General features: G+C 32.4%; 1 protein-coding gene across 1 annotated transcript; it reads left to right on the top strand.

Annotated features, from left to right (window-relative positions):
- Window positions 1-59: 59 nt before the first annotated feature.
- LOC132749820 (protein VAC14 homolog) lies at window positions 60-25,781 on the top strand. The gene is made up of 19 exons (XM_060739722.1): window positions 60-268; window positions 1,963-2,113; window positions 2,461-2,623; window positions 4,140-4,198; window positions 4,675-4,782; window positions 5,666-5,775; window positions 6,254-6,363; window positions 7,348-7,495; window positions 7,919-8,125; window positions 14,040-14,084; window positions 16,369-16,495; window positions 17,123-17,194; window positions 17,639-17,652; window positions 17,809-18,093; window positions 19,321-19,495; window positions 21,691-21,809; window positions 22,553-22,632; window positions 23,211-23,367; window positions 24,294-25,781. Exons 1-19 carry the CDS (start codon window positions 168-170, stop codon window positions 24,439-24,441), a joined length of 2,379 nt encoding a protein of 792 aa, XP_060595705.1. The 5' UTR covers window positions 60-167; the 3' UTR covers window positions 24,442-25,781.
- The last annotated feature ends 1,128 nt before the right edge of the window (window positions 25,782-26,909 follow it).

Here is a 26,909-nt window from a genome sequence, read left to right as displayed (position 1 = left end):
TGTTGATTAAATGTGTAATACGGTATTCTAAACGGCACCATACGAGTTTTATTGCAGTAATCTTGGTCAGTCACATGACATCAAAATGGTGGATTTTATGCGGAAACGATAATTTATTCAATTATATTTTATGATATATTTTCAGTGATATTCCTTTATTGTCAATCATGGTTGATAAAGAATTTGCACCTCTGACAACCGTTTGCGTTCGCTCTTTGAACGACAAATTGTATGAAAAAAGAAAAGTGGGGGCATTGGAAGTTGAAAAGTAAGATTTTTATGGTATTTCTATCACCTGCAGCTTTGCTTTTTGAAGCATTGCCATGTAGAGCTTTAATGTTATATCGTCATAACTTGTATCTAAGTATTGGATTTGCTTCATTTCGTTGTATGTAACTGTCACAGGTTGAGAAAAGTGTGCAGCCTGACCAGTAGTTGGACTACCTGATCAGGACTCGAACCTGGGAATCCTGTTCTGCAGCTCTACCAACTGAGCTATCCTGCTCCTTACACATCTTCTCCCCTAAATAGTCACAGTTCTGAACCATGACATTCTTCCCTGCAACATTGGAATTTGTCCTCAAATTTCACAAGTCTACAGAGCAATGCTAATTAAACGCTGAGCTTTAATTTATGTGTCACAACCCCCCATTGGGCCAAATGTACGGTGAGAAAAAAGTAGTTTACCTGGACCAAACCCCGGGACCCGAAAAGTTTCCCGGGTCTACTGACTGGTATTGGGACTTTCACTCTTTTCCCCCAAGTATTGAAATTTGACCCGTTTAAATTTCTATTCACTATTTAGGAAGGGGAAATTGGAAAGGCCAAAAATGTCCCGGAGGTAAATGTCCTTCCCAATAAATCATGCGTTTGGGAGTAAATTTGGTAAAAAATTTTGCAAATTTTTTTTCCCATTATTCAAAAATTTTCCGAAAAAATTGGCTTAAAAATATAGTTTCAGAGAATTTGCTAAAGGCCCTTCTCTGTACCCATGAGACATTTTAGGGTGAATAAATTCACTTTAAAGAGGGAGTAGTGAAGGTATAGAACTGTTCTCTAATTAGGAGAGAAAGTATGAAAGTGGCCAGGTAGATAAGTTGATAAAGCTGAGGTAAGGTATTCTGAGTGATCCTTGTTCAAGTTCTCGTCAGGTAGCACATTTTCCTCAGTCACGCTTACTCGCATTAGTTTGACGACTAACATCCATCAATGCAGATGGATTTTGACCAATCTCCATAGGAATGATTAACATAAGAAAACACATTTAAATCTTCTTGTGGAAAACGACAACAATGAATGCCTGGCATAAAGATATTTGGAATTTAGCATCACCTTTTGGTCTGCTACAAACTTATGAAAATCTTACCTGTCAGATCAGGAATATCTAGGGGTTGCTTAGCTTATAAAGTAAAATACATTTAAGTTTTGAATGTGCAAAGAACTTAGATATATAACATTAATTTTCCTTTCATTGTCATCTACAAAACTAAATGTTGTATAAATTATGCAGCTGCAGAAAAAAATAGCACAACAAGTGTGACCTAATCACTTACTTTTTTCATGAATGTATCTTTAGTGAGTCATACAGGACCACCATGACCCTCTTGCTTATTCTCATTACAAGTAAACTTGTGTAACCTTATCATTTAATTTATGTTACTTTTTTATGTTACTTTTTCTTAAATGTACTTCCTATGTAATACTGTCTTTTTCAGTGAGTGAGGTTGCTACATGTATATACTATTAAGATTATTTTTTAGGATTAATCTGAAATTAAATAATTTTATAATGTTAGTATAACAATAAAAACTAATTTATGTGATTAAAGCTTAGCAAAGTACATGCGATATAATCTATGCAAGTATGTAGTACTATTTTTGGCTAAAGTGCTATTTTTCATCTTCACTCAGAGATGGAGTATTAAATCAACATGCATTAAATTGTAAGATTTCTTTTCTTTAGAATGGTGAAAGAATATGTGTCAAGCCAGCAAGATCATAATGTTAAAGCTGTTTTGAAGGTCCTTGGAGACAATTTTGCCTTGTCTAGTAATCCAAATTCCCGTAAAGGTGGACTGATTGGTCTTGCAGCTGCTGCTATTGCATTAGGAAAGGTAAATCATTTAATTACTTCAAGAAGGGATGATGGCTATAAGAAATGCCTGATAGATGAAGATTATTTGAATATGTACAATTTGTTTTCTGCCTGAATATAATCTTATTTATACTACTTGTGTTAATATGTTATTATGACACTGCATACTGATTATACATGTACTTATCAATTTAAGATTTTAAAACAATTACTTTTTTATTATTTTTCCTATTTAGACAAATTTTTGGCATACTGATATTCAAAATCATTATTTTTCTGATGATGCATACATATTTTCCAAAAAAAAGGATAGCTGCAACATTTAATAGTGTAATAACATTAAAAAAAAAATTGCTTTTATTTCAGGACTCTAATAAATATGTTAACGAGCTTGTTAAGCCTGTACTTGCTTGTTTTCGAGATTCAGACAGCCAGGTACGATACTACTCATGTGAAGCACTGTACAACATCGTCAAAGTAACAAGAGGATCAGTTCTACCATTCTTTAATGAAATATTTGATGCTCTAAGTAACAAAATAGCAAGGTAAGTAACATTTGGGAAAGCATAAAAGGAAGCCCTATTGACAGAAAAATTCATAAAAACCCAAATGCAAAATTTTTTTCTTTAAAAATTTTAAAATACCCTCTACAAAAATTAATTTTCCCAATATAGCAGTTTAGTTGTAGGATAGGTTATTTTTTCCCTTCATTTTATTTTTATTTTTTTTAAGAAAAGTACCTTTTAAATGCGGGTAAACCACCTTGGCCCAAAAGGCCTTTTGGTTTTTATTTCCTCAAATTTTATTTTTAACTCTTTAATTTTATTTTAAAAAAAAATCATTTTATTTAAAATTTTAAATGCTCGTTTTTAATAAAATTTTTTTTCTTAAAAAAACTGTCAGGTTTTTTAATAACACTTTATATTCATATTGTGAGGACCTATAGTGTATAGAGTTTATAACATGACATATCAACTTTGTGTGAAGTCAAAACCTGTTTATTTCATATTTACAAAGAGACTGTGTAGCAATTATCAATATTTTCTGATATCTAATTTGAGCATAGTATATCTTTAATTTTGCTTGCATTATAGTATAATAATGCAAGGTTTATCATTTAAATGCTTTGTATTAGCCTTCGTGATTATATTCCTTCACATTTTACCTTGAACCATGCATTATTCTACAACAATGCACTCAAAATTGATACATGTATCTATTTCCTAATTTTGTCACTTAAAGTATCTATTCTGCCATTTTACCTATCTATCTCCCTTTTCTGTCTAATCTCTCTTATATGTTTATAGACAACAGGCATGCATTTATCAGTCAGATGTTAAACAGTTAATAATTTAATAAAGATTGTCAGATTATGTGATTTTTGTCGATATGATAAAAAAACAACTTTTTATATCTTCACATAATAATTTCTTCTCTGTATTGAGATTTTACATGAGATTATTGATACATGTATTTCACAATCAAATATAATCATTTTCAGCTACATGCCACTGATATCTTGTTTTGTGTATTTAATGAATGTTAATGGCTTCAGATGAATTTTCTTTTCACTTATTTCTAAAACATTTCCATCAGCTACATTAAAGGAACTCCTCTGAGGTCTGAAAACCTAAAAACTTATAAATTTGAAATTCTTACATAGACTTACTTAGGCACTTAAATGAGGAAGATATGCAAAATAATAAGATATTATTAAGAAAATATACACAGGAATAAATTGAAAATTGTATTTTTAGTGCTACCTTGGCCCGATTTGAGTACAACACTTTTCAATTTTTGGTAGTTTTTCACAATTAAAATAATTATTCTCAAATAACAGAGTGAGCAAATGATCAAAAATTTTGCATACAAATTATTGGTTAAGACCTACATCAATTGACAGTTAATCTCCAAAAATGATTTCCAGTCACGTCATCATGTCAAAAAATCTCAGTGGAGTCCCTTTAATGATCAGGTATGCATTAATGTACATTGTACTGTATAAGATACATTCTGTAGACTATTTTTGTTTTGTATTTAGTTAGCATCAGATCCTGATCAAAATGTGAAGAGTGGAACAGAACTTCTTGACAGACTTATAAAGGTAAAACACTAAGGTTCCTTTATTTTACATTTTTAAAAAAGCAAATGATCTGAAAAAATGGTTTTTTCATGTGTTTCAAATTGGATTATGGTGAAAAACACAGTTTTTCTTAACAAATTGAAAAATACTTTTTTTCCACTGTAATCTTAAGTAAAATTTCTTTTAATTATGAATTTTGTTATTTTTAAAAAAAATTTCATCTGTATTTTTACTTTCATGCTATTTGCTCACAGAGGTTGTTCATTGCAAATCAGCTCCATAACCAGATGTGGTTATGCTTACTCCCTGTAACAACAAATATTATTCATAGGTCTGAGATCTTACTGAAATGCTTAATAGCCTTCAAAAGTATCTCCCTACTAATTATCATCATCAAACTTTTATTGGCAGGTTCCTTGATGTCCATCAAATTTCCTTGCTTTCTTTAAACATCTCTCATAAGTCACTCATATGATATAATTTATTTTATTTTACAGGATATTGTCACAGAGAGTTCTTCCTTTGATCTTGTGTCATTTGTACCATTACTAAGGGAGAGAATCTACAACAAAAATCCAAGTGCTAGGCAGTTTCTGGTTTCATGGGTAAGTCATTTTGTCTTAAGACAAGCATGGATTGAATTATCCCCAAACTTGCAAGAGGCAACTGATTATACCATAGCAACTAGTACTGACCGATATAAGCCTACACATCTGTGCTGCCTAATCATGGTCTGCGCTGTTTGTCATTCAATCAGTAGTTATTTTGAAATGTTCCCTAAAAATAATGAATGGTTTTGTCCAGATTGAAATATCGACAAGTCTATTTAAGATATTTAGTGTTGTAAGAGTTGAAGAGAGGTTATTATTTTTATTGTTACACTGCCATTTTCATGTATGAGGAACATACTTAAAATAAGGAATGAGGAAAGCTGACCTCATTAAAGCTGGGTGATAAACAAGTATGTTTAACACTCAATAAAAATGAGACTAGTTACTTAAATGTATGTCATTATAAAAGCAGGAGTTAATAAAGTATGACTGTTTTTTACAGTGACCTATGATGGTTGAAATTGGTTAATTTAAGGAAAATAGCAGGCTGCACTGATTATCTAATGTAAATACATGAAATATGCTAGTTTGTTATGGTTTACTAGAGTGTCTGTTTCAAAGAAAAAGTCAAGCTATTTTGATTGCTTCATTGTCATCGAGAAACTTTCGTGTAGCCCATAATGATTATTCAAACATTTTAAGTTATCAACATGAAATTTGAAATACTTGCTTATCATGGCAAGTTGTTAGAAGAGGGGTATAATTCTGAAAGCAATATTTTTGGAGTAGCCGTATTTTAACCTTGAATTTTTTACAGACAAGCATTATGAGAAGAAATCGAGAATGAATACAAGTGAATATAAAAATAGCACTACATGTTGTATTTTTGTTTGCAATGTTTATATAAAAAGCACCTGAATGAATTTATCTTTTGTAGATTATAACATTAGATGCGGTGCCTGACATCAACATGTTGGTTTTGTTGCCAGAGTTTCTGGATGGTCTTTTTGAAATTTTAGGGGACTCAAACCAAGAGATTAAAAAAATGTAAGTAATATATGGAATTTATATTAAATATACTGTGTACATAATTATTGGCATTGCAACCTATGCTTAACTTTTTGTAGTGCATTTACTTTAAAATATTTAAAATAATAACAACTTTTTTATGTCCCCACGTCAAAAGTTGGGAGCTTACTGTTATTGGGTGGTCTGTCTATATGTTTGTACATAAAGTTAGAATGTCAAGGGCCCACCATTAACTAGAGAAATAATAATAATAACAATTTCCCACATAATTTGGACATTGCCAATGGCTTTCAGATGACTTCATGTGGATTTTAATGTTAAAGGTTAAGGTCATAGTGAAATATATATATGCCCCACTTTAAAAGGCAAATTAAGTTGGGACAAAAGTGCCCTACTTATATTTTTTCAACAAGTACTTAATGAGACTTAATAATATTAAATTGATACAGAATTGCATGGTTGGAAAATATAAGTAATTTAAGTTTTTCTCTTTCAGGTGTCAGGGTGCTTTGCGTGAGTTTTTGAGTAGTATAAAGAAGTCACAAGGATATGTAAACTATGCTCAAATGGCCAACATACTTGTTATTCATAGTGAAAATTTACATGGTATGTCATTTAATGTTAACTTACATTATGGTAAACTTCAAGAGCTATAATCTACATGTATATTGTTTTCATTTTATTTGATCATTTTTAGCAGCATTATGTCCCCTTTTTTTCATGCATATGTAGAAGTGGAAAAAAACCTGGTTTTGTTACAATTTCTTGTCACTTGTGTTATATTTGAAAGACTGCTATGATAGTTTCACTAAGTCTTGTGTAAAATCTGTTCTTGAAGTGAGTGACAGCTCATCTTAATTTCTAAACAGATCAAAACTGTTAGTGTTAGCAGACTAATTAGAAAATATTCATCTTGATATCTCTAAAATTAACAATTAACATTCCCCCAAAAAAGGATGCCAGACAAGTTCATTTTAAGAAATTCAGCAAGATAAAGATTATTGTTTTGCAAAGTATCATTATTGCCATTATAAGCATGTAGATATGTGGCATGTTTTGAGATCAAATAAGGATACTTGGCATATTTTGAGATCAAATAACGATATGTGGCATATTCCGAGATCAAATAATTATAATCATAGCCAGATCTGAAAGATGCTGTAAATTCAGCACTCTCTGAATAGCTTTCGGTATATGCATGTAAAAAGACAATATTTAGCTTGACTATTCAAAGAATAGGGAGAACTATTGTATTCACCCAGGCTCCAGCAGCACACAAGTTTTTGCTTGCAAGTTGGTAGCTCCAACACTACTGAAAGGAATAGGCACATATTTGAGAGGATAACAGGTCACTATCCAAGGCCTATAACTCTATTACATAGATTTTGACAGAATAATGGTCCTTTTTGAACTTGAACATAAGAAATTCTACATTAAATACGCTCTTGTTTCACTATCAAGCACTGAGAATAGTCAAGCACACTGTCCTAACGACAGCTCTTGTTATTAAAGCATTTGGTACATGTACATGAAAACACATTAATTGCATTGCTACTATAAATATTTGGATGGCACATGTATTTGTTTCAGATGATATGATAAGCTATACTGCAATTACCTGGTTGAAGGAATTTGTCGTCCTTGCTGGAAGGTCAATGTTGCCATTTCTGTCGGGAATCTTGCATGCAATACTCCCTCGTTTTGTGACCAATGATATTGATACCAAAAGCAGGAAAAAGTATGAATTATTTCCTTTTATTATGAACAAAATCGTTTGGTTGGTTATATAGAATTAAAAGTGTGTCCCAGGACCATCTGTTAAACTAAGAATCAATATGTTTATAGTACAAACTATGAATTTTTTTATTTCCTGAAATATTTCTAAAGTTTTGTTAAAGAAAAAAATGTTAAAAATGTGTCAAGGTTTTGAATCAATTAATTGAAAATTGACATCTTTACACATAACTTAGGTCATACATGCCATAATTTATAGGCTATTTTAGTGACGTCCTGGACTTGGCATATATGATGTAGGTACATGTACACTATCTTTTAGAATTGCATGTTATCTTTATACTTAGGTATCAGTTTGATTTTTTGTTCTGACCATAACATTGCTATGCATTGTACAATCAAATTTGCATAATTTTCACTATAACAGTGTGAAGGAAGCTGCGGAGAGTCTGAACAAATTGTTGATGGACTTAATTGAGGAGCTAGATGATACACCTACACCTGCAAGTGGGACTCCTTCACAGGAGAGTCAATCAGGGGAGATCACTTCAGATAATAGAGAAATTATAGTTTCACAGAAAGGGGAGGTAACTTCTTCTAATGGTGACGAAGCTGAAATTGATTCGGAAGATATGTAAGTCAAACTTACTGGCAATGATATGTCTATAAATTTCACATAAATAAAGCTTAAACGTTTATTAAATGTGTTTGCAGTGTAGAAATAAAATGTATAAGTCAACTTGGTGTTAAATATTGTATATTGTTCGGACTTTAAAAAATCAAGATAAGATACCATTGAAACTGAAAAGAAATGTGAATAACTTAATATTTCTTAAACAACATAGGATGAAACTAAATCAATCAAACCACTTTTTCGCTTTACTTGCTGATGCCCTAAAAGGTTAAACTTAACAAAATAAAATATTTTGTAAAAGTTACGTAAAAAAGGTTAAGATTTCACCAAAGATATAAACATAGAAAAATGGCTTTTTTAGTTAATTGATTTTCACTTTCTCCAACACAGCTCTTACACTTAATTATTATGTAACTTGTTTATCATTTTCAACTTGCAAGACACTGTAAAATGATTATTATTTGTGGGGTACTAATTTTCGTGAATAGGTCGATCCACTTCCAACAAAATTTCATTTTGTCTGCTGTAAGATTATGTTGCATCACATTATTTACATTGTGCCTTTTGGAAAAATAAACGGTCCACGAATTTAAAAACCCACGAAAAAGAGACAAAATCACGAAATTTCATGTCCACGAAATTAGGTGAATTCACAGTATAACATTATGATTACTGTAAGCAGTTGATTGTGATAACAGTTTGAATGTAATCAAAAACTAACAAAAACTATTGCCTTTTATAACATGCTTTTCAGTAGAAAGTCAATTTATATTTTGATAATTTAACAATGAAATTATAAAATATAAAGTTTACAGTAGACAGTAGACTAGTCGGACTATTTCTGAATGGGAATGAAAAGAATTTAATATCTTAGATAAGAGGAAATGTTGTCAGAAATACCCTCTGTCGTGAGTAGAATGTGCTTGATTATGAGAAGCACAGGAATATCTAAACATATCATAAAAAAATTGATAAAATTTTACATAATTATTTTCTAACAGAAGAATATGATGTCATGATTTGATGATGTTATGAATGAGAACATAATTGAGCCGTGTCATGACAAAACCAACATAATGGGTTTGCGACCAGCATGGATCAAGACTAGCCTGCGCATCAACGCATTCTGATCAGGATCCATGCTGTTCCCTATCAGTTTCTGTACTTGTAATAGGGTTGGTAAGCGAACAGCATGGATCCTGATCAGACTGCGCGGATGCGCAGGCTGGTCTGGATCCATGCTGATCGCAAACCCATTATGTTGGTTTTGTGGTGACTTGGCTCATATGTTTCAGTTTTCATGGACATGTAAAGACTATACAATGTACATGAGATGTGTTTTCTAGCAGTTGAACTTAAATGATATGTATACTGACAAATATTTTTAGATCAATGTACAATTATTGTCTTGCTTTTCTTTTAAACCATGTACTTGAAATTAGAAGTACAGATTTAATTTTTATCCATGTATTCTTTACTTACTAAACAGGGCAATAATAATGTGTTTCTAGTTTTCAGATATTTTCTCTTGTTGTTGTTGTTGTTTATTGTTATTGAAAAATGATTTAATTTCCTGTTTGATAAAACACTATACTGTCGTCATATTAAATTATGCGTTTTATACATTAAACTATACTCAATCATAAATGTACCATATTTAGATCCCTATCAAGTCTTGTTTTTTTGGTGTCTTCAATACATATTATTAAAACAGGAAAGTAACTTTCAGTCTTACTTTCATAAATGATGCATTTCCTATTGTGAAGTTGTAAAAAAGGAAGTTGATTTCTTAATTGAAAGGAGTCTATATCATTTACAGTTTTAAAATGAATAGAAAACTGAAGATAAGGTATTATATTTTTTCTGAAATGTCTTGTTAGGACGCAAATAGTCAATTAGAGTAATATCAATCTATGCATAAATGTCTACCCACATTATCATTCTTGCATTCATACATATATATATAATTATTCAGGTAAGTTTGTCATATTAAGTGAGATTTAAAAAATAATAATTATTATATCCCCCAACATTGATTTTATTGCTAAATAAAATCACTAGTCGCAATAAAATCACTGTTTGGAGATCAGATGTGAGGAACTATATAACAAGGGCGTAAATATAATGATGCACATCCAAACGACACACAGTGATTTTATCAAGCGATAAAATCACTGCTTTGGATATATATTATTTCGATGACTTTCGATGGCATGATATTTATATGACTTCAACAAATAAATGCTGTCGAACATGATATTGAGCCATATTTATTTTGAGCATTTCACATTTTTAATGGTTACGTCACATGTCTAAATATAGTTTATCAGCTGAGATTTTATTGCATATTTTCGCACACATTTTCAGTTCTTCTATGTTCGATAGGGGAAAATGTGGGTCATGTTAGAATTTACAATAATATTTAAAAAAATTTTAAAAAAAGATAATATGACTCTGCATGCTGTTTTATATGATATCTGAATAAAATACTTGTAGAATACTAGTCTTCTTTTCCATAATGAGTATCTTTTAAAAACAAATTTCTGGTATATTTACATAAACTTGACCCTGCTGGAACCAAAATTGATTAGCCTTTTCCAACGTTATAGAGCCAGGCCAGCTTCCATATATGTATCTGACCAGGGACTATATCATTGCCTGACTGATTTTTCATTTTGATATCTGTAAAATTCATAATGAACAAATCCAAAAATGGAAACCGGACGAGTCCATTAAGAAATTCAGCAGGTTAAGGGTTAATATCTGAAATGCATATATTCCTGTAGTAAGTCTGTAGTCATATATCCGGGCTGTTCTTTATAAAGATGTTTTAATAAGTTGACCTTTTTAGAGCTTGATACATGTAGTTTGATATGTCATATAGAGGATTTCAGGTGTAATCTTTCTCATAAATGATTTAGAACCTTTGTGTTAGTCAATAGTATGCCTCCTTTTTCTGTCAGTTTAGATATGATTTATCTCTCACTTTGTAATCTATAGTTGGCGCTTGAAGGAGTAAACTTCAAATCACTTGACCCTAGTCAATGTGGGTTTGAAATTCCATCAGAGACTTTGGATTTTTTCATGTGACAAAGTTATTCAGCTAGCTTATTGAAGGTTAGTGGTTTAACTCAGGTGACAACTTGTGTCTGAATACTGCAAACAGGAGCATCTACATAATGCACAGAGGAGCACTTGAGATCTTCCTCTAGTAGAAAAAAACCACATACAGGCACCAACATTTCCTAAGCTAGCTGGAAAGCTTCCTCTCATGAAAGAATCCCTAGTCCTTGGTGGAATCATTGGTGAACCAATTTTAGCAAATAGACTATAAAAGATTTATTTCAGTTTATCTAGCAGATATTTTGAACTGTTACATGTGAGTGCAAATTTTTGTAGCTGTAATAAATTCCTAGACAACATGGTATAACATCACTTCAAATTGCCTTACAGCAAACACAGAGTTAGACAATGCTGAAAAACATTCAAAAAATATTATTTCACTACTTGTGTTGCTTTGCCTTTCTGATTTTGTGATCTGCCTGTAGCAGAAAGGCAATTTCAAAGACAGTCTTGGTTTTATTTTCTGCCATAACTCTTTAAATATTGAATTAATTTTTAAGGATAAAGTGACAAGCTTGCTCATTCTATTGTAAAACCCATACATACAATGTTTCGTAGGGAAAAAAATCTTTACTTTGTAAAGTAAAGCTATGTTCAAAAACTTTTTTTTCTTCAAAAAACATTCTAGGTATGTATTACTTACTATAATAAGAGGTTCTACACTTAAATTTGATTAAAATGATGAAATATTTAAAAAGTTAATGAAAAAAAAATGAGTAAAATCTGCACTTTCTATTATATTGGTTTTTTGCCCTCTCACACATCATGGAATGTCATGTGGGAACATGATATCAGTATGTGTTACATACTATAATAAGAGGTTCATCACTTTATTATACCCCCATTTGGGGGGGTATATAGGAGTCACCCGGTGGTCGGTCAGTCCAGCCGTCCGTTGCATTTTCCTTGTCCGGAGCATAACTTGAAGACTAATGGTTGGAATGCAATATAACTACATACAATGGTCAAGACCATTGAGATGAAGTGCAGTGCCTAAGAACCATAACTATATCTTGACTAATTACAGAGTTATTGCCCTTTGTAACTTTTCCTTGTCCGGGGCATAACTTTCAATTCAAAACAACTTCATAAAATTGTCAAACACAATAAGGGGAAGTTAAGTGCACAAGAACCATAACTCTATCTAAAGTAATTACAGAGTTATTGCCCTTTGTTACTTTTCCATTGCTTTCTTTTGTCCGGACCATAACTTGAAGACTAATTGTTGGAATTCAATATAACTTTATACAATGGTCAAGCACATTGAGAGGAAGTGCAGTGCACAAGAACCATAACTCCATCTTGACTTATTACAGAGTTACTGCCCTTTGTTACTTTTCCTTGTCCGGAGCATAACTTGAAAACTACTGGTTGGAATTCAAAACAACTTCATACAATGGTCAAGCACAATAAGGTTAAGTGCAGTGCACAAGAACCATAACTCCATCTTGACTAATTACAGAGTTATTGCCCTTTGTTACTTTTCCATTGCTTTTTTTGTCCGGAGCATAACTTGAAGACTAATGGTTGGAATTCAATATAACTTCATACAATGGTCAAGCACATTGAGAGGAAGTGCAGTGCACAAGAACCATAACTCCATCTTGACTAATTACAGAGTTATTGCCCTTTGTTACTTTTCCTTGTCCGGAGCATAACTTGAAAACTACTGGTTGGAATTCAATACCACTACATGAAGTTGTCAAGGACATTAAAAGAAAGTGCAGTGCACATTAGCCATAACTTCTTTTCGACAAAATACAGATTTACTGCCCTTTGATACTTTTCCTTGTCAGGGGCATAACTTAAAACGTACTGGTTGGAACTCAAAACAACTTCATACAATGGTCAAGCACAATAAGAGGAAGTGCAGTGCACAAGAACTATAACTCTGTCCAGAGTAATTATAGAGTTGTTGCCCTTTGTTACTTTTCCATTGCTTTTTTCTTGTCCAGAGCATAACTTGAAAACTACTAGTTGGAATTCAATACAATTTCATACAATGGTCAAGTATATTGAGAGGAAGCGCAGTGCACAGAAACCATAACTCTTTTTTGACTCATTTAAAAGTTTTTGCCCTTTTTTACTTTTTATTGTCCAGTGAGTAACTTGAAAATTAATGGTTGGAATTCAATGAAACTTTATGCAATGGTCAAGAGCAGTGAGATGAAGTGCAGTGCACAAGAACCATAACTCTATTTGGACTAATTACAGTTATTGCCCTTTGTTACTTTTTTGTCCAATTCATAACTTGAAAACTAGTAGTTGAACTTCATACAATGGTCAAGCGCAATGAGAGGAAGTGCAGTGTACAATAACTGTAACTCCATCTTCAGTATTTATAGAGTTATTGCCCATTGTTTCTTTTCCTTGTCTTTCTGGACTTATTACAGAGTAATTCAATAAAACTTCATCAATGACCTACCACATTGAAAGGAAATGCAACATGCAAGAACCACAACTATCTTTAATTGCCCACAACCATAACTCTATTTCAATTCTTTTACAAGGAATTCTGTTACTAGTAACATCCTCATTTCCGAAGCAGTCTTGTGGGGGTATTAATCACATTTAGTGATAGTTCTAGTTTGATTTATAAAAAGGAAATATTTGAAAAGTTATTGAAAAAAAAGGAGTAAAATCTGCACCATTGGTCATTTTCCCCTTGCACATCATAACATGTCATGTTGTAAAAGCACTGTTATTAAAGCAAATGAATTGATAATTTGCAAAAACATGTATTTTTTAGAAGAAATATAAAGAATTATCATGTAAGGTTTATTATTTTCAGAGAAAAAAGAGTATATAAGATAACAGCATGTGATATCCAGGCTGGGTAAGATATTGCATGCAGTGTTAGCTGAGTAATGTGCATGTGGTAGTGGTTTTTATAAAATTTTGTATATGCATTTCTTCTTTCTTTAACACTGGTATAGATTAAAGGAACTCCACTGCAGTCCAAAAGCAGAAAAACATAAAATAGAAATTAATTCTAACATAGATTTACTGTGGCACTTAAAACAGGACAACGCATGCAAAAATATTTTTTTTTTAATACACTCACTTTAAATCTATACTTGATTTTTATGAGATTTGAGCCTAGTTTAAGCAAAAAGCGTTATAAAGACTTTTCATTTTGGGTCATTTTGCACAAAAAAATGATTATTTGGGGAGAATGAGGAGAGCTTATGATCTAAACTTTTGCAGACAAATTATTGGTACAGATCTACATCAAATGGTACACAAATCTTGAAAAAAATATTATTTGGCCTGTTGTATCAAGGAGACCTCAGTGGAGTCCCTTTAAAACTTGTTTGTTAGGAATGGATCCGTTTAACTTTTTCTGCTTTTTCAGCATCTTTATTTAAGAAATAATATATCCCAAACTGTGATTTTATCTTTCAATAACATCACTGTTTGGAGTTAGGATGCGTGGAATTATATCACGAGGGCTTAGCCCGAGTGATATAATGATGTGCATCCGAACGACAAACATTGATGTTATCCAGCGATAAAATCACCGATTTGGATATATTATTTTGATTCTAACACGACATCATCAAATAAATGATGCCGTACCTGATATTAAGCAAAATTGCGCCTTATTTGTTTCCATACTTATTATCATTGCGTCGGATTTTACAGTGGTTATGTCACATGTATAATGATTACATCACATGTCTAAATATAGAACGTCAAACGGTGATTTTATAGCTTTTGGTTCTTCTATGTTCAATAGGGAAAAATGCGGGTTGTGTTAGAATTCACTATATTATAATTATTACAGTAGAAAGTATATTACAGTAGAGAGTGCATTTTGCGCACAGATTAGAGGTCTAAACCTACATTAAATGGTACATTTATCTGGAAAAAATATATTTAGTCCCGTCATGTCAAAAAACCTCAGTGGAGTCCTTTTAATATGCATGTATCCCCAAAAGTTTCCGTTTTGTTGTGCAGTCTTTTGCAGATTGGAAAGTATATTATGATTTTTTTTCTGTTTTCTTTATTTATACTCTTTTATGTATTTTGGACAATGCCATTTCTGTTGCTGTATTTCTGTCCAATTAGCTGGTAGCTTTGTTTTTAAGAAAATGCAGTACAATTGGTACAATTGGTACCTTATACTTTGTCATTAAAAAGGGTACTGTCACTAGCAAATTTAAGAACAGATAGAAAAATATTTTAGCCTATACATGATATTATAGCCATTACAGTAGTCTAGTTCACTTTTTGCTTATTTACTTACCCTTTGAAAATTTTAATATCATAAAGATTACATGACAATACCAGTATTTATGTTATACCTATTTTTTTCACCTCAAGCACTGTTTTTGTAACATTAATACAATGCTTTTTGCATGGGATATTTCTAAGAATTATAGTCAATTTACTACATGTATAACAGGTGGATGCTTTATTCACTCAATGTATATAAATCTTTAATAGTGAGGAAGAAAAGGAATGTTGTGAAAAATGATTTTACAAGCCTCAAACTTAAATGTGATAAAAATACCATTAAAAAAATAAATAAATAGCAATAAATTATTTCATATCCCAGAAACAGGCATACTCATCTTGTTTGCAAATAGATTGCTCTGTGGTGGGATAACTGTAATAACTGCCTTGTTGGAAGTAAAAGAAATAAAAAGTAGGGACAATTTTAAAAGATATCCAGAAATATTATTTCCACCTTATTAATTTTGTGCCTCCTTTGAAAGGTTAATATATATAATTCGAATGTTTATAGATGTATATCAAATCATTTTGTATAATCTTTTTATAACTGACATTAATTAACAATATACTCTTTTCATTAAGAATTTAATAAGAATTGAATTAATACTGTTGTTTGAAATGACATGTTCATATTATTTTTGTCAATTTGTTTATTTTGTCATTACACTTTAACCTTGACCATAACACTGAAGTCCTCCCACTTACTTGCATGCTTCTTGATGAAGTTTACTCAGCTGACCCACTGTGATGTCATGGGGTCAAGGTCAAGGTCACCCCTGGAACCATGGCATTCATTATAGCTTCAAATATAGCTTGTTCATTGGACAATTTGAAAAGTTAGACATGAAAGACAATGTGTTATAAAAGGTTTTCTCCTTCAGGTCAGTGCATTTAGATGTCCTATCAGTGATCAATGTATTGTGCAAGTTAGTCAAAGAGAAAGACTTCCAAACCAGAATTGCTTCACTCAAATGGTTCAAACATTTACTAGTCAAAGTTCCAAATAAGGTAAGTATTATCATAACAATGTTTTAACTCAATCCTTTATGAGCTGATTTTTATGTCACTTGCTACAGAGTACCTGCAACATATAAGGGTCACTTCTATGTTGTCTGTCCGTCTGCTAAAAAGCTTGTCAGGGCTACTCCTAAAAATAACAATAAGAAACAATTTCATCTGAACTTAACAGGAATGATCAGTACCAGGTGTAGTTGTGCATACTGTTGGAATTATCCAGTTCATTGATTTTTGTTAGAGTTATGGCCCTTTAATATAAATTTTAATATAAATTTAACAGCAAATTGTCCAATCATCCCACAATACAACTGCTTAATTTGTTGATTCAGGCAAAATGTGTTCACTGAGCACACTTACTAGTATGTAAAATGAACTTGTTCTGCTTTAAATTTTATAGGAACTTTTCACTGTAAATAACAGGAAGTTTAAAATCAAGCTATAGCCTGGTAAAATCTCATGCAAGTACTGTTTCGACCTGCCCTATACTGTTGGTGTCAATTTATTTTATTATGTACAGAAGAAATATGCTTCAATAATTAATGTATCATCCAATAAAATTACAGAACCACTGCTCAAAATAAAATTTGTTTATTTATATTTTATATTCTATCATTTCAGACATTCCGACATATGAATTTGGTATTTCCGGTACTCATGAATGCACTTGCAGATATTAGCCAGACAGATGAAGTATGTTATGATGATGTTTTACTTCCTGATTCAGTTTAATTGTTCCTAATTTTGTTTTATATTATGTGGCCATTTAGTTCAGTGTTTCATTAAATCTAATAATAAAACCTTATAAATATTGTAATAATGAAATAGGAATAAATGCCACACATCAAAACGCCACTACTCAAAATGTGCGGTGTTTTGTCCACTCTTTAAAATTTTCAGGTGAGGGGTTTCTTTGTGAGAACACACCACATGAATGTTACTGTGAAATATTATTTAGGCTTTGGTAGTTTAGCGCGGAGGAAGGTTGTCTAGTACTGGTGTAACTCTCCAGGAACGATGGTTAGGAAACTACCCGCCTATATGACTGAATACTGTTGGAAATGGGTAATAAACAACACAACATTATTGACCTTATCTAATGAAAAATTCAACATTAGAGAACCATATTAATCAAAGATAAAGACTCAACAGTATTGCTTATATTGAAACTTCCTTCTAAGCATCATTTTCAACTGCGCATATTTAGAAATTAGAAGTAAAGTAATTATGTCCAAATAAATTATATTTTTTTTACCTGTATTTTTGAAATTAAGTTCATGAATTCGCATTGTATTTATGTTTTTCAGCAATTTTAGCTTAACATTAGCAAAGATAATTTCATATCAAGTCTCATTTAAAGACAAAGATACTTCACCAGATAGTCAATCTTCACTTAGTGATGTAACAAAAGATTCCACAAAATACTCTTCAATGCTTGAAGGTAAAGAAGGCTCAGACAAACATGCTCATGACAATTTCACATCAAAAAGTGCTTCAGTCAATGAATATTTCATGGAATTTATGGTGCAATTATTAAAATTATTCAAAAAAGATGGATTGATTCTGGATAGGAGAGGGGCATTTATTATACGGTGTGTATTTTAAAAGGTTTTCTATTGATATTATCATACTGTATAACAGTTAGGAGTTAGGGGATGTGTTATACCATACCAAGGTTTTTATCTCAATATCTAAGATAGGGCCATTTTTGGTGCTTAGTAAACCTTGTTCTTTATTCCTATAGATGTAGATTTTATTTTATCCTGCCGCTTTTGTGTAATGGACACAAGGGATAAACTTAAACTGTTGGCAACCAGGATGAAGTTTTGATTTAATTTTTTCCACTGTGTCTTTTAGCTACAAGCACACTTGGGAAAGAAAGAAGGAAAAGTTGAGTTTGATCTTGGTGGTGATATTTAATGCAGGGAAACTCCTAAACCTGTAGCCAGTGATCTATAGCCAATGATCTATTCTCTTAGTAGTGAAATGTTGAACAATATAATTTTTAAGGGCTGCATTTTGCCAAATCTTAGAAAAGTTTGATTATGACCTAAATCATAAAGAGTAAAGATATTGTGTCCTATCTTAAATAACTACATTGAGGATATTGAATGAGAGTAGTTTAAAACTAAATTTATTGAACGAGTTGAATAAAATCATAATATGCAAGCCTCAGGCAAGCATAATATTGTTCTATTCAACAATTTCAATAAATTTAGTATTGTAACTACACAAATATAACATTTTATAGGGATGTCATCTGGAGCCGCAACGGCCATCCGGATATCCAAATCAAACATTCGGATACATCCGGATGTTCGGATCGTTGTTATATTTTTAGTTGGCTGATATGACTTAACCATTTTTTCGCGACCTTTTTCAAAGAGTAGTATTTTTTTCCAAAGTGTAGTATTTCGTTTCATTTCATTTTTAATTGAATGTTACGTATCAAAATAATTTTGGCTTTGATTTTATTTTTTCTATATAGAATATGAATGTTATCGATAAATTAAGTGCGCATGATACTTACGATTTCAAATGAAATTATAATGAAATTCATCGCCGATTACACTAGTGTAATATTGTTTTTATTAAATGGCTTTATTACACTCCTGCGCCACAGTTTATGTGATTATGTAGAATTTGATAAGTATAGACATTCCTGTGAAAAAACGCCAACCAAGGGAGAGACAAAACATGGTCTTTAAAGACAAATGGTCTGTATTTAGAGGTTTCATAGAATAAGCAATCAGGGTGAAGTTTTACCTATTTAATATACAGAGAGACACATGGTAACTCAATTTTTGCTATAATTTCAGACAGTTGTGTTTACTACTGTGTTCAGAGGATATATTCCAGTCATTAGCTGAAATATTGATGGTAGAAGAGGATGTGAAGTTTGCCTGTACCATGGTTCATACACTCAACACTATATTGCTCACATCTACGGAACTATTTGAGCTGAGAAATCAACTAAAAGATCTCAATTCTAAGGTAGATGCACTGGCCTTACCCTGTGTTTATAAAACTTTTTTCTTAGTTCTTTCAGGATTTTCATTGGTCAGTGTAAATTTTATGACAGTTTCTGACCCACCGAATACCTGGGATCTGAGTTTCAGCTTAGATAATATCTTTATAACCTCAGACCCTAGTTTAATACATAACATGCATTTAATATAGCAATTAATAGATTATTTTATTGCATGTTGTTTTAGTATCTAGAAATTGGTAAATTAAAATGTTGCAGCAAAGATTTGTCAGAAGTTTGAATTCCTGTATTACAGAAGCCAGGGTGGTATTGATGTTATAATTTATATATTTCAAGACCCAATAAAGGTTTTTTTCAAGAGGTTTTGCTGTAACAATTCATATATTTCAGGAATCTGGACAATGTTTTGGCTGTTACAATTCATATATTTCAGGAATCAGGACAGTGTTTTTGCTGTTACAATTTATATATTTCAGTAATCTGGACAGTGTTTTTGCAGTTACAATTCACATATTTCTGGAATATGGACAGTGTTTTTTTAGCTCACCTGTCACAAAGTGACAGGGTGAGCTTTTGTGATCGCTTTTCGTCCGGCGTCCGTCCGTCCGGCGTCCGTACGTCCGTCCATAAACTTTTACTTTAAATGACATCTCCTCATAAACCACTAAGCCAATTTCATCCAAACTTCACAGGAATGTTCCTTTGGTGGTCACCTTTAAAAATTGTTCAAAGAATTTAATTCCATGCAAAACTCTGGTTGCCATGGCAACCGAAAGAAAAAACTTTAAATATCTTCTTTTAAAAAACCATTAGAGCTAGAGCTTAGATATTTGGCATGAAACATCTTCTAGTGAGTGTCTACCAAGTTTGTTCAAATAAAAGCCCTGGGGTCAAAATTGGCCCTGCCCCGGGGGGTCATTGATTTTCCCTATATGCATATAGTAAAAACTTATAAAATCTTCTTTTAAAGAACCCAAAGAGCTAGAGCTAAGATATTTAGCATGAAACATGTTCTAATGGGTGTCTACCAAGTTTGTTCAAATAAAAGTCCTGGGGTGAAAATTGGCCCCGCCCCGGGGGTCATTGATTTTCCCTATATGCATATAGTAAAAACTTATAAAATCTTCTTTTAAAGAACCCAAAGAGCTAGAGCTAAGATATTTAGCATGAAACATGTTCTAATGGGTGTCTACCAAGTTTGTTCAAATAAAAACCCTGGGGTGAAAATTGGCCCCGCCCCGGGGGTCATTGATTTTCCCTATATGCATATAGTAAAAACTTAAAAATCTTCTTTTAAAGAACTCAAAGAGCTAGAGCTTAGATATTTGGCATGAAACATCTTCTAGTGTGTGTCTACCAAGTTTGTTCAAATAAAAGCCCTGGGGTCAAAATTGGCCCCGCCCCGGGGGGTCATTGATTTTCCCTATATGCATATAGTAAAAACTTAAAAAATCTTCTTTTAAAGAACCCAAAGAGCTAGAGCTAAGATATTTAGCATGAAACATGTTCTAATGGATGTCTACCAAGTTTGTTCAAATAAAAGCCCTGGGGTGAAAATTGGCCCCGCCCCGGGGGGTCATTGATTTTCCCTATATGCATATAGTAAAAACTTAAAAAATCTTCTTTTAAAGAACTCAAAGAGCTATGGCTAAGATATTGAGCATCAAACATGTTCTAATAGGTGTCTACCAAGTTTGTTCAATTACAAGCCCAGGGGTCAAAATTGGCCCCGCCCCGGGGTCATTGATTTTCTTTATATGTGTTTAGCAAAAACTTTAAATCTTCTTTGAAAAACCCAAATAGCTAGAGTTTAGATATTAAGCATGAAACATCTTCTAGTAAGTGTCTACAAAGTTTGTTCAAATAAAAGCCCTGGGGTCAAAACTGGCCCGGCCCAGGGGTGTCATTGTTTTTAACTATATGTGTATAGTAAAACTTAAAAAAAATCTTCTTTTAAAAAGCCCAATGAGCTAGAGCTTAAATGTTTAGCATGAAACATCTTCTTATGGGGTGTCTACAAGTTTGTGCAAATAAAAGCCCTTGGGTTAAATTGGCTCTGCAACGTTGGGGGGAGGGGGGGGGTTTGGTTGGGGGGGGGGGCCCTATATACAGGTGAGCGTCCTCAGGGCCATCATGGCCCTCTTGTTTATATATTTCAGGAGTTTGGATAACTCATGCTGTTATTTTTCCTATATTTCAGGAAAGTTGTCAGTTATTCTGCTGTCTATATAAATGTTGGTCTCACAGTGCTGTGGCAACATTGGCTTTATGTTACCTCACACAGAATTACACACATGCTTGTAGTCTACTACCTGTATTGTATCCTTAACTTACCAAATAACATGAGTGTAATAAAGCCATTTATCACATACCTGTGCCGCTTTTGCGACTCTATAAAAATGGTATTGCACAGCTGTGCATATGTTTTGTCCTGACGTCATTTGTGTTAGTGTTGTGTCTTTATTCTTGGGATGTGATAAATAGAATATTAAATTTGTGTAAGTTTAATAATTTTTTCCTCATATACAAAAGTTAATCAGTAGACAGAAATCTGATTTAGATCAGTTCCTAAAAAGTGCTACCTTATATGCAATTATTAGAAGATCTGAACTTTAGTAAGATAATGTCTTGGATGATTTTCATTTAACAGAAAAGTCAGGAAGTAATTGAGAGTACTTTGAGGGATATGATCTTAATCTTTTCTTTTAACTTAATCTTGTTGATTTGTGCAGACTTCTTGCCCTGTCTGAATGTTTGAACTGTTCAAATGTAAATATTAGGAGTTACAAAACTGAAACACATAGCTACAAATTGTCGCCTTACTGCAATAAGTCATTAACTCCTATTAAATTTAGAAGGACTTATTCTGTTATTCGCTAAGATGATGAAATGTAAGCAGATGGCAGTATTAGTATCACTCTTAAGTATGTAAAGGGCTATCAGTAGAAATTATTATATCATATTTCGAATTCTGTATAAAGAACATTTACCATATTTTAAGGTTCAGTTCAAACAATTACTGTACATTTATGTAATTCATTGTTTCCTTGACAATGTTACAGTGGAAATTTAGAGATAACTGTGGAATTTCTCAATGAAATAGACAAACTTATTCAGCTTATAGAATCACCTATCTTTGCATGTGAGTAAAATATACAGTCACCTTCTATTGTTTTTTGTGTCACCTGCTACTGAGTAGTAACGACATAAAGGGATCCCTTCTCCATCGTCTGTCCATCCATCCATCATTCTGTCTGTCACAAAACTTTTCCAAAACTTCAGGTTGGTGCAATTTTATCCAAACTTTACAGAATGGTCAGTACATGTCTAGTTGTGCATGTCATTTAAGTTTGTCATTTTCGAAGAAAAAGTCAAGCTAGTACAATCGCTGCCACAGCGTTGTTGTTGTTGTGCAAAAACTTTAATGTAGCCCTTTATTCAAACAATTCAAAAGTTATCAATATATCACTTTGATTACTTGCATGTCATGACAAGACGCATAATTCTGAAAGCAATAATTTGGAGTTATGCCCCTTTTTATATTCGTATTTTTAACAGTCAAGTGTTAACACGTACTGTATGGGATGCTCTTGTTATTTATCACAATAATGACTTTTGATTATCAATTAGCTGAATTTTATTTATTTTCTTTACAAAAATGCATGTATTTAAGCTATTCTTGAACTTATACTTATTATGTGTGTTATTTTTATTTACCAGATTTGAGATTACAACTTCTAGATTCTGACAAAAATCAAGACCTTATCAAAAGTTTATATGGTTTACTGATGTTACTACCGCAAGCAGAACCATTTACTTTATTACGTAACAGACTCAATTGTATACCCCACTTTCAAATGGCAGCCATAGGTAACAAGTAGGTATCTTCCCCAGTTGTTTATCAATGTCATTTATTAAATGTATATAAGGAATCTATTTTCATTGAGTGGTATGAAAAGAAATATTTTATGAGTGGCAGAAGAACAGTTCATTAGCTGTGTAAAGGGATTTCAATATCAAATTACCAAAAGTGAGTAACCAATATTATGAAGTCTTGTCAGATTGCATAGATATGCAAACTGGTCTTGTCCTATATGTACCAGTGGTATACCAGTGGATGCAAACTGGTCTTGCCCTATATGTACCAGTGGTATACCAGTGGATGCAAACTGGTCTTGCCCTATATGTACCAGTGGTATACCAGTGGGTGCAAACTGGTCTTGTCCTATATGTACCAGTGGTATACCAGTGGATGCAAACTGGTCTTGTCCTATACGTACCAGTGGTATACCAGTGGATGCAAACTGGTCTTGTCCTATATGTACCAGTGGTATACCAGTGGATGCAAACTGGTCTTGTCCTATATGTACCAGTGGTATACCAGTGGATGCAAACTGGTCTTGTCCTATATGTACCAGTGGTATACCATTGGGTGTTATTTTCACCACTAGAAGTGCTGCAGTTAAATGCATGTAAACATGTATTTGATTCAGTTATTTTCTCTTCAGTCTCACTTGAGAATGACCACAATACAAGATTTGGCATATTTATGTTATTCTCAGTCAGTTTCGGGAAAAAAAGTAAAATATGCAAAATATATAAACAATGTAATTTTCAAAGTTCTAATGATATGTTTTTGGTTCCATAGACATTCATATTTTGTTCCTAAAATATACATGACCCTATCATTAGTTTGTGGTACTTCATAAATGATTGGGGGAAAAATCATGAATGAGTTTAGAGTTTGATGTATAAATGTGTTATGCATACAAACTTAGAGGTATTTACGCTTTTTTTTTACAGGGGTTCCAGTTATGATACATCCAAGAGGAACACGGCAGTGTCTGAGATAGACTTTCACAATCTCTTACAACATTTTGTAAAAGTACAGTCAAAAAATAGAGAAACTAGACGAAGACAACTTTGTTATGTCGCTACATTCATGAAATGATACTTGGTGCAATGAACAAATCTTAACAAGGACTTTCACCTAATTATGAATTAAGACAGTTGTGCATTTTTTCTTAAATTATATTTCTGTGAGCTTTGTACAGAGCTTCACCATTTTGACCTTAAATCGCTTAACCTGGTGACATACTCGAAGTCTTCACACCTACTGTGTAATGTGTCTTGAGTGGCTGATCATCCTTCCTTGAATAAAAATAAATAAGCATAATAAAAGCCTTGCAACACAGATTGGAGATCATCAATATATAGTTTATAAAGTTTTCTGACAAACTCGTACCGAATCTTTTAGTGTGTAATTAGTTTTCACTTCAGATCACGGCAGTAAGCCACATTGAAATTACCAGAGCACAGTTCAGCCACCGCATCATTCCTGGGCAAGCTGTCAAGCAGTTTACCTGTACTATAGTTGCCTTCACTTTAGCAAGGAACTGAAACTTATTTACATGCAAGAGCAGAGGTACAGTGCAAATGACTGTAGAAAGATTTCATGATCAATCACAATGAAAGTGACCTGCACCGTCAGCGAATCGAACCTGGATAGCCCAAATCACAGCCCAACTCCTACCTATTGAGCTAACCGGACGTATTTTTATTGTTTTTTTATAGAGTAAGCCGGTTATCTAACAAATACAGTCAAGCCTGTGTTAAACACCACATCTGAATAAACCCTGCAAATAAAGGCCACACTGATTACCCTTCATTGGTAAAATGGAATAAAGAAACTTCCAAATAAAGACCACTTGTTTATAAAGACCATTATTTGTCTTCCATTTGATGGCCTTTGTAAACAGGTGTGACTGTAAATTGATTTTTGTTATCAGAAAATTCACCATGACTAATGATGAATTTTGGTAAAGAAAATTGTAACCCATAGGTTTGTCAAAATAATGACTATTTGGTCATAACTTTTCTTTATCAGATTTGACAAACCTAAAACATCTTTAATATCATTTGTAAGGTTCTAGTTTGGAAATAAATGTGTTGTTTTTTTGTAAATTATGAAGAATTTTTTACATAAATACTTGTTTCTTCATAACATTTGTTTTCATATATATCTTTTGAGAAGGTCTGAGTTTTAAACTCTATAGACCTCTATTTTATTAAAGTTAAAGGTATTTATTTTTTATTGTCGCCTGAAGTGAAGGCTTTAAATTTTATATTCATGTTATTGTTAATTTTGTGCAATTTTTTTGTGGTAAAATATTTTATGGTCATTGGGGCCAACTCTTTATATGTTTTATATGTTATTGTATCTCTTAATCTAAGATGTAAATGTAATGTCAAATTGTTCTTATGTCATAAATAAAAGTATGGAAAAGGAAATATGTTTGTATTTATCATATAATAATACCTGCAGGTTTGATATTGATAACCAAATGATTGGTTGATATTTGATATAACTTATTTAATATGGAAAAAAAATTGGTTTTCATTATTTGCATAAAGATCGATTATTGGGAGCACTGCCTTAAGTAACTACTACCTTTCTTTGGAAAAGAGAACAAAAGTACTAGGATTAAGTAACAAATGCCCTTTTTTAGAAAGGAAACAAAAGTGTTAGGGTTAAGTAACAAATGCCTTTCTTAAGAAAGGAAAAAAGTGTTAGGGTTAAGTAACAAATGCCTTTCTTCAGAAAGGAAACAAAAATGTTAGGATTAAGTAACAAATGCCTTTCGTCAGAAAGGGACCAAAAGTGTTAGGGTTAAGTAACAAATGCCTCCTCAGAAAGGAAACAATATTGTTAGGGTTAAGTAACAAATGCCTTTCTTCAGAAAGGAAACAAAAGTGTTAGGGTTAAGTAACAAATGCCTTTCTTAAGAAAGGAAACAAAAGTATTAGGGTTAAGTAACAAATGCCTTTCTTAAGAAAGGAAACAAAAGTGTAAGGGTTAAGTAACAAATGCCTTTCTTCATAAAGGAAACAAAAGTGTTAGGGTTAAGTAACAAATGCCTTTAAGAAAGAAAACAAAAGTGTAAGGATTAAGTAACAAATGCCTTTCTTAAGAAAGAAAACAAAAGTGTTAAGGCTAAGTAACAAATGCCTTTCATCAGAAAGGGACCAAAAGTGTTAGGGTTAAGTAACAAATGCTTTTCTTCAGAAAGGAAACAAAAGTGTTAGGGTTAAGTAACAAATGCCTTTCTTCAGAAAGGAAACAAAAGTGTTAGGGTTAAGTAACAAATGCCTTTCTTAAGAAAGGAAACAAAAGTGTTAGGGTTAAGTAACAAATGCCTTTCTTCAGAAAGGAAACAAAAGTGTTAGGGTTAAGTAACAAATGCCTTTCTTAAGAAAGGAAACAAAAGTGTTAGGGTTAAGTAACAAATGCCTTTCTTCAGAAAGGAAACAAAAGTGTTAGGATTAAGTAACAAATGCCTTTCTTAAGAAAGAAAACAAAAGTGTTAGGATTAAGTAACAAATGCCTTTCGTCAGAAAGGGACCAAAAGTGTTAGGGTT

The sequence above is a fragment of the Ruditapes philippinarum genome, unplaced genomic scaffold (genome assembly GCF_026571515.1).
Source record: "Ruditapes philippinarum isolate M1 unplaced genomic scaffold, ASM2657151v2 ctg2085_1_1_1_1, whole genome shotgun sequence".
Lineage (NCBI taxonomy): Eukaryota > Metazoa > Mollusca > Bivalvia > Venerida > Veneridae > Ruditapes > Ruditapes philippinarum.
The sequence above is the reverse complement of the archived record's forward strand: the minus strand, read 5'-3'. Positions and strand labels throughout refer to the sequence as shown.

What these genes read in the sequence shown, in the direction of transcription:
- LOC132749820 (XM_060739722.1), top strand. Translation starts at nt 168, where the DNA reads ATGGTTGATAAAGAATTTGCACCTCTGACAACCGTTTGCGTTCGCTCT. An exon ending in TTCTTGACAGACTTATAAAG is followed by an intron (nt 4,199 to 4,674) that starts GTAAAACACTAA and finishes TTTATTTTACAG; the next exon opens with GATATTGTCACAGAGAGTTC. An exon ending in GCATGTGATATCCAGGCTGG is followed by an intron (nt 14,085 to 16,368) that starts GTAAGATATTGC and finishes TTTCTCCTTCAG; the next exon opens with GTCAGTGCATTTAGATGTCC.